Source organism: Pelophylax lessonae (assembly GCF_965119305.1).
Source record: "Pelophylax lessonae genome assembly, chromosome: 5".
In the NCBI taxonomy this organism is placed as follows: Eukaryota; Metazoa; Chordata; class Amphibia; order Anura; family Ranidae; genus Pelophylax; species Pelophylax lessonae.
The window spans coordinates 487,304,885-487,318,398 of record NC_138772.1 but is presented as its reverse complement, the minus strand read 5'-3'; the positions used below and the strand labels follow the sequence as shown (position 1 = coordinate 487,318,398).

General features: G+C 42.7%; 1 protein-coding gene across 1 annotated transcript in view; it reads right to left on the bottom strand.

The window, feature by feature from the left end:
• GRHL2 (grainyhead like transcription factor 2) overlaps positions 1-9,829 on the bottom strand; it is a 130,729-nt gene extending 120,900 nt beyond the window's left edge. Inside the window, exon 1 of the mRNA XM_082258714.1 lies at positions 9,693-9,829. Within this exon, the coding sequence (XP_082114840.1) occupies positions 9,693-9,712 (20 nt within the window). The 5' untranslated portion in view covers positions 9,713-9,829. The remainder of the gene's footprint in view (positions 1-9,692) is intronic.
• Positions 9,830-13,514: the final 3,685 nt, after the last annotated feature.

Below are 13,514 nucleotides of genomic sequence, written 5' to 3'. Positions count from 1 at the left end.
CCTGTAGCGCTGACTTCTTGGTGCTGCAAGAGCTTCGTTATAAGGTAAGTTTCACATGTGATGCCTACTAGCATAATATGCCTTTACTTTGCAGGTCTGGGGGAAAAAAAAAACTCCCAGCATTTTACAACCGCTTTAAAGTGATAAAAAAAGGCTTTTTTTTTTTTTTAATAACAAACATGTCATACTCAACTGTTCTGTGCAGTTGGCTTTGCAAAGAGCAGCCTGGATCCTCCTCTTCTCTGGTCCCTCGTTGGAGCTCTTGGCCCTCTCCATCCTGCCGAGTGCCCCCAGAGCAAGCAGCTTGCAATGGTGGCACCCAAGCAGGCTCATTCCCGAGCCATGGCTCTGAGTGTTCATTCACACACAGAGCTAAGGCTCCTGCTGCTATCTCAGCCAATGAGAAAGGGAAGAGTCCCTGGAGAGCCGAGGCTTTCATGCACATCACTGGGGTTCAGGTAAGTATTTGGGGGGGGGGGCTGCTGTACAGAGAAGGTTTTTTTTTTTTTACCTTCCTACATAGTATATTTCCACCTTTGCAGCCAAATTGGGATAACACCTATTTTCTATTTGTTACATACAATCTGACTGATCCTATCCTTGCCCACAAGTGGGCAACCAATGGGCAATTGTAAGACTAGCAATCAACACGAAACAACATGGAATTTTGTAGATTACAGCAGCCTGGGGGAGAAATATAAAGCATATCCTAACCCAAAAACATATATGTGATATACTACAGCTTATCAGTTCATAGATATGGTGCCTGCATTAGCTTTCTTTTCTGGCGATCCTGCAAATAACACGCTAAAGCTGGCCATACATGATTCGTACAACCATTTGTGTATAAATTTGTACCAAAACTCTCAGTACATTCAAAAGTGCTTCAAAATTTCAGACGCTTTTAGCATTCAATTTTGCAACAAATCAATTTATGGAACGAAAACCACATATACTATTCAAAATTTGTTCATTTAAGAACATTTTTTTTGTAATGCTCCTTCAACTTTTCTCATTGCTGTGGTCAAAAACGAATGTCAATTTGACCCTACTAACCATTAGAAAATCAAACAACCTTAAAAATAAACATTTTGAATAAAGTTCTATTAGTGTATGGCCTGTCCTTAGGTGGCTACAGGTACTCCTTCACTATATCTATGGAGTCAGCCATTGGTTGTCACCCATGCAGGCCTACTAATTGATGACGTGTTTTTATCTTCAGTTCAGCTCACAGGAAGTAACTTGCTGAAAATCTTCGCAGCCTGAAAAAAGAAAACGAATGCAGACAGCACGTCTAAGGACTGGAAAATTGCAATATATAACATTTTTATTCTTAAAGCGTAACTCCACTTTTGTTGAGAAAGAAACATTGCCCCCTGGGTGATCTATGTATATTGCAGGGATTTTAACAAACTTTGTTGCAGATTCCTATCTTTTATTATTCTGAAGAAATCCCTGTTTGTTCCTCTGTGCCTCTGTACTGAGTGGGTCTAATGGGAGTGGTTTCCTAATTATCTGTCAGCTGTGGCAGCTGCAGATCACTAATGACGAAAGCTGCTGGGTCTGCATCCCTTTAGATGGGTTCCTATTGGGAGTATCTCACCAAAAATGACATTTTTATTGCAGGGGATGCCAGAAATCTGACTTGTATCCTAGACAGACTTCTGGGAAAATTGGTGAGCCAATCACACAAGCAGGAAATGAGGTTTCTGGGGTGTGGTCAGTATACATTCTGTGTACAGAACAGCTCCAGGTAGCCATATTGCATTGCATTTTTAGAAAATTACAACAGCTGCAGATTGAAAAGAAAAGGTCATTTCTAATAACATTCAATCACAATATGATTTGTGTCCCAATTGTATACACTATATTGTTTTTTCTTTATTTGCTATTTTTTTTCTCCACGAAAGTGGAGTTACCCTTTAAAGTTAGTTATGGTTAATGGAGACCACTCATCCTGACTCATTTATATTCAACTTTGCAGGGCCCCTCTGCTGTTCTTTCCTTTGTTACGGCCGCTGCAAAACTTCCAGTAGATCCAGGTATGGGGGGAGTTTGTGACCTCCTCCCATGATGCAACGCCCTGGCCTAGCAGCCAGTCGCTAAGCCAGAACACTGTCACATGATAGAAAGGGTGACATCATAAACCCTGTGTAAGCTCTACTAGCATCCAACACAGCAAAGTGACAGAGTCTATTTAAGGTACTGTACATGCAGGAACCTCTTGTTCCCTGCATTGAAGTGACGTGTATTTTAAGATGCCTAGGTCTTAGGCCAGTCATACACGGAGCACATTTCTTTCCTGCAACCATGAGTTGCAGTAAAGGAATTTGCTTGATTCCCCCATCAACACAGAAATGTTGATATGGTAATATCTTCTGCCAACCCATTGTCTTCTCCTGGCGGCCAAATTTGGCAGGTGGGTTGTACCCAAGTTGATTGATCGATCAACTTGGTACATTCAGCCTGCCCATTAATGGTTTGAATCTCAGCTGGTTCCTGCTGAACCAGCTGAGGTTCGAACGGTGTATGGCTGGCCTAACTTTATAAAATATCCATACCTGGAATTCCACTTTAGGCTGGCCAGCCACAACTCGAATTTTGTCCGATTCCAGTGGATCATCCAAAAAAATGCCCTGCTGATACCACAGTTGAACAAAATTCAATTAAAGCGGAGTTCCCAAAAGTTAAACCTTGGCTTATCTGTCTCGTCTCCCCCTCTTTGGTGCCACATTTGGAGAGGAGAGAGTACCTGTTTTTGACAGGTACCCGTCCCCACTTCCGTCGGACCTTGCCGTGGCGAGGTCCATCAGAAGTTCAGCCCCCCTCCTCCTTCCCCGCCGCCAGGCCATTCACAAAGTGCAGTGTGCTTCACGCATGCGCAGTAGGGAATCAGTTGTCAAGCCGCAAGGCTTCACTGCCGGTTTCCCTTACAGGCTATGGCGCAGACATCACCTGAGAGCGGATGGAAACATCGGCTGGGGTGCCGACATCGCTGGATTCCAGGACAGGTAAGTGTCCTAATAATAAAAGTCAGCAGATACAGTATGCAGAATTTAAATTTTTCTGTGGGGGGGGGGGGGGATCTGGAGCACCGCTTTAAGCAATCGAAGGAGCCAGGCGGGAAAAATTGGCCAAGCAGTTACTGCTTACAACGTGTATGGCCAGCCTAACAAGACAATTACTGCCCATGCACAGGGCTTCTGTACAAAAACCCCTTCAGGATTCATTGCTATTAACCCATGTTAGTGCACCTCTGACAGGGGCTGACTGGCAACTTTCGGCCCAGGGGACAAGTACAAACCAAAGGCCCATGGTGCAGCGAATCGGTCCCCCTCCCACCCTCCCTCTTCCCAGCCTCCTCCTGACCCCCATTCTAGGCTGAAGCTCTGCTCCAGGTACACTCTACTCACAGGCCGAAACTGGGTTCCCTACCTGGCCATCATGAGGCGGTTGGGGGGAGCTGGGACACCAGTGGGGCATGGAACCGGCCTCTGCTCAGACACAGTTTACACCATGCATACTGGGGGGGCAGGTCTGAGTTCTATCCTTGTCTTCAATCTGCACTCAGTAGGTCAGTGGCAGGGACTTCTTACTTTTCTTCACCAGGAATCCTTTAGGCATGTCTGTGGCAGAAGCAGTGCAGCCTTTTTATGGGGCATCAGAACGGCCCAGAGGGAAATTGCCCCCTGCCCCCTGGCCCAGTCCTCCCCTGACATCTGAGTCCTATAATATCAGCGCCAGAGCCGAGTGCAGTGATGGCAAACCCTGGCACCCCAGATGTTTTGGAACTACATTTCCCATGATGCTCAACTACACTGCAGAGTGCATGGTGCATGAGCATTATGGAAAATGTAGTTCCAAAACATCTGGAGTGCCAAGGTTCGCCATCACTGGCCTAGTGAATAAGGTAGAGCTGCATTTTGCAAAGAGTACCCAATCACGTGCAAGGAATATAAAAAAAAAGGAATTTTTGCTTGCAATTGATTGGATGATAGAAGTCAGCAGAGCTTCTGCTCATTTACTAAGCTCTGTGCCAAGTGCACAATATATTTGCCTTTAGTAAATCAACCCCAATGTGCCTTGCTTCCTATGGTGTTAGTTAACAACACTACATTCTGGTGATAGGCACTGGAAAAAAAAAAAACACTGCATACAGAACTTTTTTTTCAGCGCAGCAGGTTGTGATGCAGACCACCGCATTCCGACACAAATGTGATAAATAGAACATAATGAAACTTTAGTAATTTTCTACAAAAATAAATAATAACATTGCAATGCTCCAGGACTGGTGATTTGACACTGGGTACTCCCATGGTAAACCGGCAGCCCTTAAGGGGTTATTAAAAAAAAACAAAAAACAAACTGAAGCTGAAAACTGATTTTTGAATGAATCACAACTCAATAAAAATGTTATTTCATTATCGGCATCATACATGCTTTCAGTCGAGGAAAAATAAAAACAAGGTAACTCAGTGGGGTTGATTTACTGAAGACAAATAGACCGTGCACTTTGCGAGCAAAGTTGCTCCAGAGCTTAATAAATGCGGTGAAGCTCTGCTGACTGCCATCATCCAATCATGTGCAAGCAAAAATTATGTTTGTTTTTTTTTCACTTTCCTTGCATGGTATTGGGTATTCTTTGTGAAGTGAAGTCAGCAAATACAGCCACCATTGTAATAAATATGGACATTCTGCAGATACAGAATAGGACACAAACAACCAGTATATGAACCAATCTAGACCAATTCACTGTCGCTATAATTGTAGTAAGTTTCGTACGACTCAACAATTGCCTTACAGAGTATGTGGGAGTAATAGTAAGTTTAATAGTTACAAGGATAAACACTGATGAACAATAAATATTTCTTTTGGCAGAGGTTGCTGCCTTGTAATACAGAGCAGGCATGGAGTTTGTATGTTCTCTCTTGGTTTTGGGGTGACCTAATTTCTCCCACAATACACAAACATACTGGTAGCTAAACAGATCTCTGTCTTAAGCTGGCCATAGATGGTGCGATTTTCATTCCTGCAACCACGGGTTGCAGGAATTAAAATCGCTTGATTCCCCCATCAACACGGTCAGTGTTGATGGGGGAATCCCTTCTGTGGAACTTTTGCCTTCTCCCAGCGTGGAGGGGGGCAGGAAGCCATCCCTACTGGGAGAACAGTGATTACAGCCACTAGCAATAATCGCATGCAAAATTCTACATGCTGGTTGTACCCAAGTCAATCAATGGATCGACTTGGGTATATTCAGCCCGCTCATAGATAGCTCATGGTATTTGAATTGTCTATGGCTGGCTTTAATGTACACGTAATGATGGCATAAAGGGCACCCAGTTCAGCTGTCCAACATGGTTGGCTGGTCTTTGGCAGAAGAAATTTGAATAAACCCCTCCTCATAGACTGATGCCAACTTCTTCCTCTTTACCTCCACAACCCCCTTCCTTTCTTCGTTAACAAGCTTGCAGGTTTATAGGCCACTCTGCATCATCTTGTGAACCAGGGACTGCTGTGTATGGTGAAATATTCTATGGAAGTTATAGAGAACGTTCATTGTACATCAAATACAGGTATTGAATTATTTTCCAAATACCCTACATGCAACTACTATTGAAACTCTTTAGAGCCGGTTCACACTGCCACGACTTGTCATGCGACTTGGTCGCCTGACAAGTAACGCTCCATTCTGTGCAATGGAACCGTTCTAATCAGAGCGACTCAAGTCGCTCCGACTTAGAAAAAGGTTCCTGCACTACTTTGGGGCGAAGTCGGAGCGATTAGAGAAGTTGTTTGCAAGCCGCGATTAAAGTCGTGCTGCACGGGCGGCTTCAAAGTCGGGGCGACTTTGAGTCGCCCCGGTGTGAACCGGGTCTTATTGTTAGTTTTATGGAGGTAACATGTGTTGTCGAATATCAGAACTGTAGTGAAAAAAAAAAAAAAACATCCTAGTTAAAATCTGATGATGTATCTACTAGGGGGTGGTGCCAGCAGGACTAGGGAACAGTGGGGTTGATTTACTAAAACTGGAGAGTGCAAAATCTGGTGCAGCTGCACATGGTAGCCAGATTCTAACTTCAGCTTGTTCCTTGTTCAATTAAGCTTTGACAAAAAAAAAAACCTGGAACCTGACTGTTTTTTTTATGCAGCCCTGCACCAGATTTTGAACTCTCCAGTTTTAGTAAATCATCCCCAATGTAAAGATGACCACAAACATTAGATTATATTTTCCTAATTCAGACTTTTTTGGCTGGCTATTTCAAATGATAATCCAATGTTTGCAGGACAAATCTTGGTCAGTCACTGCTGCTTTTCGTGGCACTGGGACTGTCTGTGTGCAGTCCCTTTTCCATCTTCATTGCCCTAAACAGAATAAACAGAGTCAATACATGTCAAAAAGATATCTTTAGATGTCTGACCATTCTCCGCTATCTATGGCAAGCTACCCGCAGACATAAGGTGTGACATCCACATATTCTGACATAAACATGCATGTGTGCATGCATGATGGTGATGATCTGAACAGATATCCCTGGTCCCAGCATTATGCCAGGGGAACTATAGAAACTGCATTGGAACATCCATATTGGATAATCAATTATACACCTAGGTTTGGTCAGCCAAGACGTGCCTAGAAAAATCAGATGTACAATTGAGGTAAAATTGTTTCTCAATTTGACCATTATCCCACCATTATCATTTATCAGGCGAGAATTTAAGCAGGCCTTAACAAAACAATCATGCCCTTGACCTCTGTTCACTGGATAGGCACATCTAATTTTACATGTGCTTATGGGTAAGTACTGCTTAGTACCTTGCCACCTCTCTCCACCTCCACTTTACCCGCGGACATGTCGAGAAAATTGGGAAAGACTTTAGAACCCATCACTGTAGACACAGACTGTAGTACCGTGATGGAATCAGATACACTTAGTATGTTTTAAGTGGTCATCTATATTTTACTGGCATTATCTTTCTATGTAGAGCAGCTTTTAAATTTACCAAGCCTTTCCCCTTTAGATCCATACAGTGAAAAGGCAGGGGGTCCCGTGTGTTTTACCTGCACCACAGGGGCGTAACTACAGGGGTTGCAGGGGTTGCAATTGCAACCGGGCCCCATGCTCCAGGGGGCCTGTGCGGCTCCCCTGTACACCTGGATAGGAGGGGGCAGGGGAAGGATGAAGAGGAATCACTGTCCTCCTTTTTCCTCCTGTAGCTGCAGGAGGAAAATGGAGGAGATTGGTTCCTCTGTATGCTGCCCCCGCCACTCCTCCTATCCAGTTCACTTGTGTTCTGCTGTCTCTGGGCCCCTGTGTGTCACAATAAAGAACCAGGAAGGGGTCAGTAAATATGTAATTTACCAGCTCCTTCCTTTTCTGAATGGACAGAGTCATAGTCAGTGACATTGTAAAAGAAATAAGATAAAATGATAAAAAATAATACAATTAAAACACCAAAAAATAAAAACGACTGACACCAGTGTGTGAGCTTCCAGGATCGCAAAGGTCACACTTGCGACCGGGCCCTGGCATTCCACCACCGTGGGGGGGGGGGGCCCAAGATGGCAGGAAGGGGGCCCATTGCAGAACTTGCAAAAAGGGTCCCGCTGTGGGACCATAATAAAGGGCCCCGCAACAAGACTAAAGGGCCCCAGGATCAGTGGGAAGAGCCCCAGGCTTGAAGGGAAGGGCCCCGGCCAGAGTTCCGGGGGGCCCTCCATGGTTTCCTGCACCGGGGCTCTGAAGGTTTTAGTTACGCCTCTGCTGCACCATGTCATGCTCAAGATGCAGATCTGAGAGTAAACTTGCCCAAGCTTGCTGCTAGGAATCAACATATCGGCTCCATCTATGCTGATGCCTGCAGCGTTTTTATAGCTGCTCTGGGTGGACCCATTAATATGATCTCTGGATTAAAGCCAATTGTATGTTTTGGGGAAGTGTCCTTCACCTTGCTTTACATAATTTAGGACATCACAGGTTGTTTTGTTTCGTTGATCTGATTAACAGGAAGAATTGTTTGGACATAGCTGGAATTCTGAGTCACTGTCCACTCTCTTCCATTGTTCATGGTGCATTCTTCGTGCCAAGAACAATAGCTAATGAGGGCATGATGAGACAATCCCAACAGCAGATGAAGGACAGGGCTCAGGAGATTGAATGTCTTGACTTGTCTTCAGAGTTTGCCTGGGGCACAGAATCATTTGTAGAAATCTTAATGACCCAACCCAGGTATGGAAGACGAGGCAAGTCTCCTAAACTGCATAGGTCATACACAAAATATTAACTCTTCCTGAAATCACCACACTGGCCCTACTGACAAGGATGTGAGATATACTTTCACGGTGCACCATATCTACCCAAAAAAGTGTTTCTCACCAATTTTGCCTCCCTGGTAGCGGTTAATATTCTAAATAAATATTGTAACTCTCTGGGTGCATGTCAAGTGCTCTTGTCTACTCAATTTTGTGTACGGTCAATGCCAGCAAAATGCATGTCTATAATTTCTACACAACCCCTAGGAATAAATATATATATATATATATATATATATATATATATATATAATATATAATATATGCCATAAAACAATTTTTTTGCATAACGTATATTACTTGCTGAAACATTTAACTAATATTTCAAACAATTTGATGAGACATTAATACCCTGTGAGTTTGGTGGAAGTCCCTCTGGCGGGACCATGTAGACCAAAAAGTTATTCCTCGTCTCTACATTAATGGAACTACAAGTGTCAGCACACCTTCCCATATATAACCTGTCAGACCTGTCAGTGGCAGAAATTCCACTACAGCTGCAAAATCGCAAGCTGAATATTTCTGTGGTGTAACATCAATGCACAGTCTGAAGCTAACGTAATTCTATTATCAAACATATGGCACAGCGGTAAAATAATAGTCAGAAATAGAATACATAATCGAATGTATTTTTGTGGAATAATCGCATTATAGCATACCGGCACACTGAATGCAAAATGCTAAACAAATAAAGATTAAATAAATAATAAACATAAAAAAATGTTAATTAATAAAAAATTGAAAAGTTTTATAAACTGAGTGCAAAGAAATAAAATTCACAAGCATGTGGCGTATCATTGTAATTCATGTTTTTGTAAAAAAGAAGATGCAATTATATATGAAAAAAAACAAGAAAAGGTAAAATAAAATAATATCTTGTATGCAGCAGAGTGGGGAGTCATTGACAGTACAGGTTGCAGGAATATAATGCTAAAAATCGAAATTGCTGTTTTTTTTTTTTTCTCCCCCCCGGCCTACCCGAGCCCACCCGCTCTATGCACCCCCAGTGCTCAAGATCCCATCCCAGAAGATGGCCGTTTTGTGCAGCAGAAGAAAAAGCCTTTTGTTGCATGAACACAAAAGCCAATCTCTCTCTTTGCCTTGCCAGGCCCTTTCCCAGCAGTGCACACCGTCCCAGCGGCCTCCGGAAAGCTCTCCAGGTAGAAACAGTCCAGGTCAAAACTCGCAGTCAGAGACAACAAAAAACTTTCTCAAAAGCCAAATATTCCAGGAAAAAGTTTGTGATCGGGGGAGCTGCAGGGGGTCAGCAGGCTCAGGCTCCCTGTAGATCAGGTCCCACAACACAGAGGAATGAGGAAAAAAAAACTTTCCCAGCTTGTGACTGCCACAAGATCCTAAAACCTGTATGATCACTTACTTGTCCGTCTCTTGTGACATGTTTGATCCAATGAACTCTCCCTTTATCTTCTCTCTAGCTCTCTGGTGGAACTGGACTTTCAAGTCTGTGCAGGTAAAGGTGTGTGGAAAGGAAAGAGATGGCAGAACAAGAGCTACTGGTAATTCTACTTTTTTTTTTTCCTTCCACCCCTTCCCCCCCCTTGTTTTTTTTTTTTTCTTTCTCTTTCCCAGCCCAGCTAACAGGTAAGAGACAGGTAGAGACACTCCCCCAGCTCGCCCGTCCCATTCTCCACCTATTTTCTGCAGTCTATCAGGCTAGCACTGAGCCTTCCACTGTACTGCCTAGCAGTGACATGGGACTGACAGGGGGACGCCTGTCTACAAGCATTCTTACACAGATAGAATTATTTAATCCGGCCAAGCACAGAGCGATAATATTAATGCGTAGAGTGCGGCAATCCACAGCAACCAGACCGATTTCACTGTGGTGTGGCCACAGAAAGAATTTTTTTATTTTTATGGCCAATAAGATTAATAAAAAAAATATTAAATGTATTTATATATTCATATATTACCATATATTACTATATATATATATATATATATATATATATATATATATATATATATATATATATATATATATATATATGTGTATATATTTATATATTACTATATAACGAAGTTTGATACTATATTTATAATAATATATATAATAGTAGATAGTATTGAAACACATGCCGTTATAAGGTATGGTTATAAGGACACAGGTGCATCTCATAAAATTTGAATATTATCAAAAAGTTAATTTATTTCAGTAATTCAATTCAAAAAGTGAAACTCATATATTTTATATAGCTGCGTTACGCACAGAGTGATATTTTTCAAGCATTTCTTTCTTTTAATTTTGATGAATATGGCTTACAGTTAAAGAGGTTGTAAACCCAAATTTTATTTTTTTTTCAACCTGAAAGAGAAATTCATAATGAGCTAGTATGCATCGCATACTAGCTCATTATGAAATACTTACCTTAGAACGAGCCCCCGCCGTGCCGCTCCCTTACCTCTATGACGGGCGATATGTTCAGTCGCCCGTCTTCCGGGATCGCGGCATCCGGCCATCTGATTGGCCGGAGCCGCGGTGACGTCACTCCTGCGCACGCGTGCGGGAGCCGACGGTCACGGCACGGGGCTCTGAAGGAACGGCACCAAGGTAAATATCTCCTAAACGGTACATGTTTAGGAGATATTTACAGTACCTATAGGTAAGCCTTATCATAGGCTTACCTATAGGTACAACTTGCAGAGGAGGGTTTACTCTTTAAATGGGGTACACACTAGTAGAAAATCTGCCGAAAAATTCCCGTCCGAGGTAAAATCGTACGATTTTCGGCTAATGTGTACACAACTTTCAGCAGCCGATGCCGACATTTTCAACGAAAAAAAAACGGAGGGACAAACACCAAAATTTTTATCGTCTGTCCCCAGACGACCAATTTTCTTTTAATGTGTGTGCAGTATGTCTGTGAAAAATCAGATACAAAAGACCGCGCATGATCTAAAGTTGCTGACGCCCCGAAGTCTAGGAACAAATGTGCCAAAAAAAAAATAAAAAAATCGGATGAGAAATTTCTTGAACATTATGCACTGTCAACTAAAAACGGTTATGACCGCTGAGCATGAGAGAGAAAAATCGGAGGATATTTCATCCGATTTTCGTCAAGTGTGTACGAGCCTTTAGTGAAAACCCACAATTCAGTCTCTCAGAAAATTAGAATATCACATAAGACCAATAATAAAAGAGGATTTTTAATACAGAAATGTTGGCTTACTGAAAAGTATGTCCATGTACAATATAGTATGCACTCAATACTTGGTCGGGCCTCTTTTGCATGAATTACTGCATCAATGCGGCGTGGCATGGAGGCGATCAGCCTGTGGCACTGCTGAGGTGTTATGGAAGCCCAGGTTTCTTGGATAGTGGCCTTCAGCTCATTTGCATTGTTGGGTCTGGTGTCCCGATTCTCTATGGGGTTTAGGTCAGGTGAGTTTGCTGGCAAATCAAGCACAGTGATACCATAATCATTGAACCAGGTATTGGTACTTTTGGCAGTGTGGGCGGTGCCAAGTCCTCCTGGAAAATGAAATCAGCATCTCCATAAAGCTGGTGAGCAGAGGGAAGCATGAAGTGCTCTAGAATTTCCTTCTAGAGGGCTGCGCTGACTTTGGACTTGATAAAACACAGTGGACCAACACCAGCAGATGACATGGCTCCCCAAATCATCACGGACTGTGGAAAGATTTGAATTTAATTTGGAAATCAAGGTCCCAGAGTCTGGAGGAAGAGTGGAGAGGCGCAGAATCCAAGTTGAATGAGTTCCAGTGTGAAGTTTCCACATTCAGTGATGATTTGGGGAGCCGCCATGTCATCTGCTGGTGTTGGTCCACTGAGTTTTATCAGGTCCAAAGTCCCAACCAAGTATTGAGTGCATACTATTCGGTACATGGACATACTTTTCAGTAAGCCAACATTTCTGTGTTAAAAATCCTTTTTAATTGGTCCTATGTAATATTCAAATTTTCTGAGATACTGAATTTTGGGTTGTCACTATCTGTAAGTAATAATCATCAAAATGAAAAGAAAGAAATGTTTTAAACATATCACTCTGTGCGTAACGCATCTATATAAAATAAACGAGTTTCACTTTTTGAGTTAAATTACTGAAAAGATTTACCTTTTTGATGATATTCTAATTTTATGAGCTGCACCTGTATATAATCTCACCGGCCACTTTATTAGGTACACCTGTTCAATTGCTTGGTAACACAAATTGCTTATCAGCCAATCACATGGCAGTGACTCTATGCATTTAGGCATCTAGATATGGGGAAGCCAATTTGTTGAAGTTTAAACCAAGCATCAGAATGGGGAAGAAAGGAGATTTAAGTGACTTTGAATGTGTCATGGTTGTTGGTGTCAGACAGGCTGGTCTGAGTATTTAACAAACTGCTGATCTACTGGGATTTTGACCCGCAACCATCTTTTGGGTTTACAGAGAATGGTCTGAAAAAAAGAAAATATCCAGTGAGTGGCAGTCGTGTGGATGGAAATGTCTTGTTGATGTCAGAGGTCAGAGGAGAATGAGTAGACTGGTTCGAGATGATAGAAAGGAAACAGTAACTCAAATAACTACTCGTTACAACCAAGGTGTGCAGAATACCATCTCTGAACACACAACACATCGAACCTTGAAGCAAATGGGCTACAGCAGCAGAAGACCACACAGGGTGCCACTCCTGTCAGCTAAGAACAGGAAAGTGAGGCTACAATTTGCACAAGCTCATCAAAATTGGACAATAGAGGATTGGAAAACGTTGCCTGGTCTGATGAGTCTCAATTTCAGCTGGGACATTCAGATGGTTAGGGTCATAATTTGGCATAAACAACATGAAAGCCTGGATCTGTCCTGCCTTGTATCAACAGTTCAGGCTAGTGGTGGTGGTGTAATGGTGTGGGGGATATTTTCTTGGCACACTTTGGGCCCCTTAGTACCAACTGAGGATCATTTAAACACCACGGCCTACCTGAGTATTGTTGCTGACCATGTCCATCCGTTTATGACTACAGTGTCCCCATCTTCTGATGGCTCCTTCCAGCAGGATAATGCACCATGTCACACAGCTCAAATCATCTCTTCACTGGTTTCTTGAACATGACAATGAGATCACTGTACTCCAATGGCTTCTACAGTCATCAAATCTCAATCCAATAGAGTGCCTTTGGAATGTGGTGGAACGGGAGATTTGCATCATGGATGTGCAGCCGACAAATCTGCTGCAA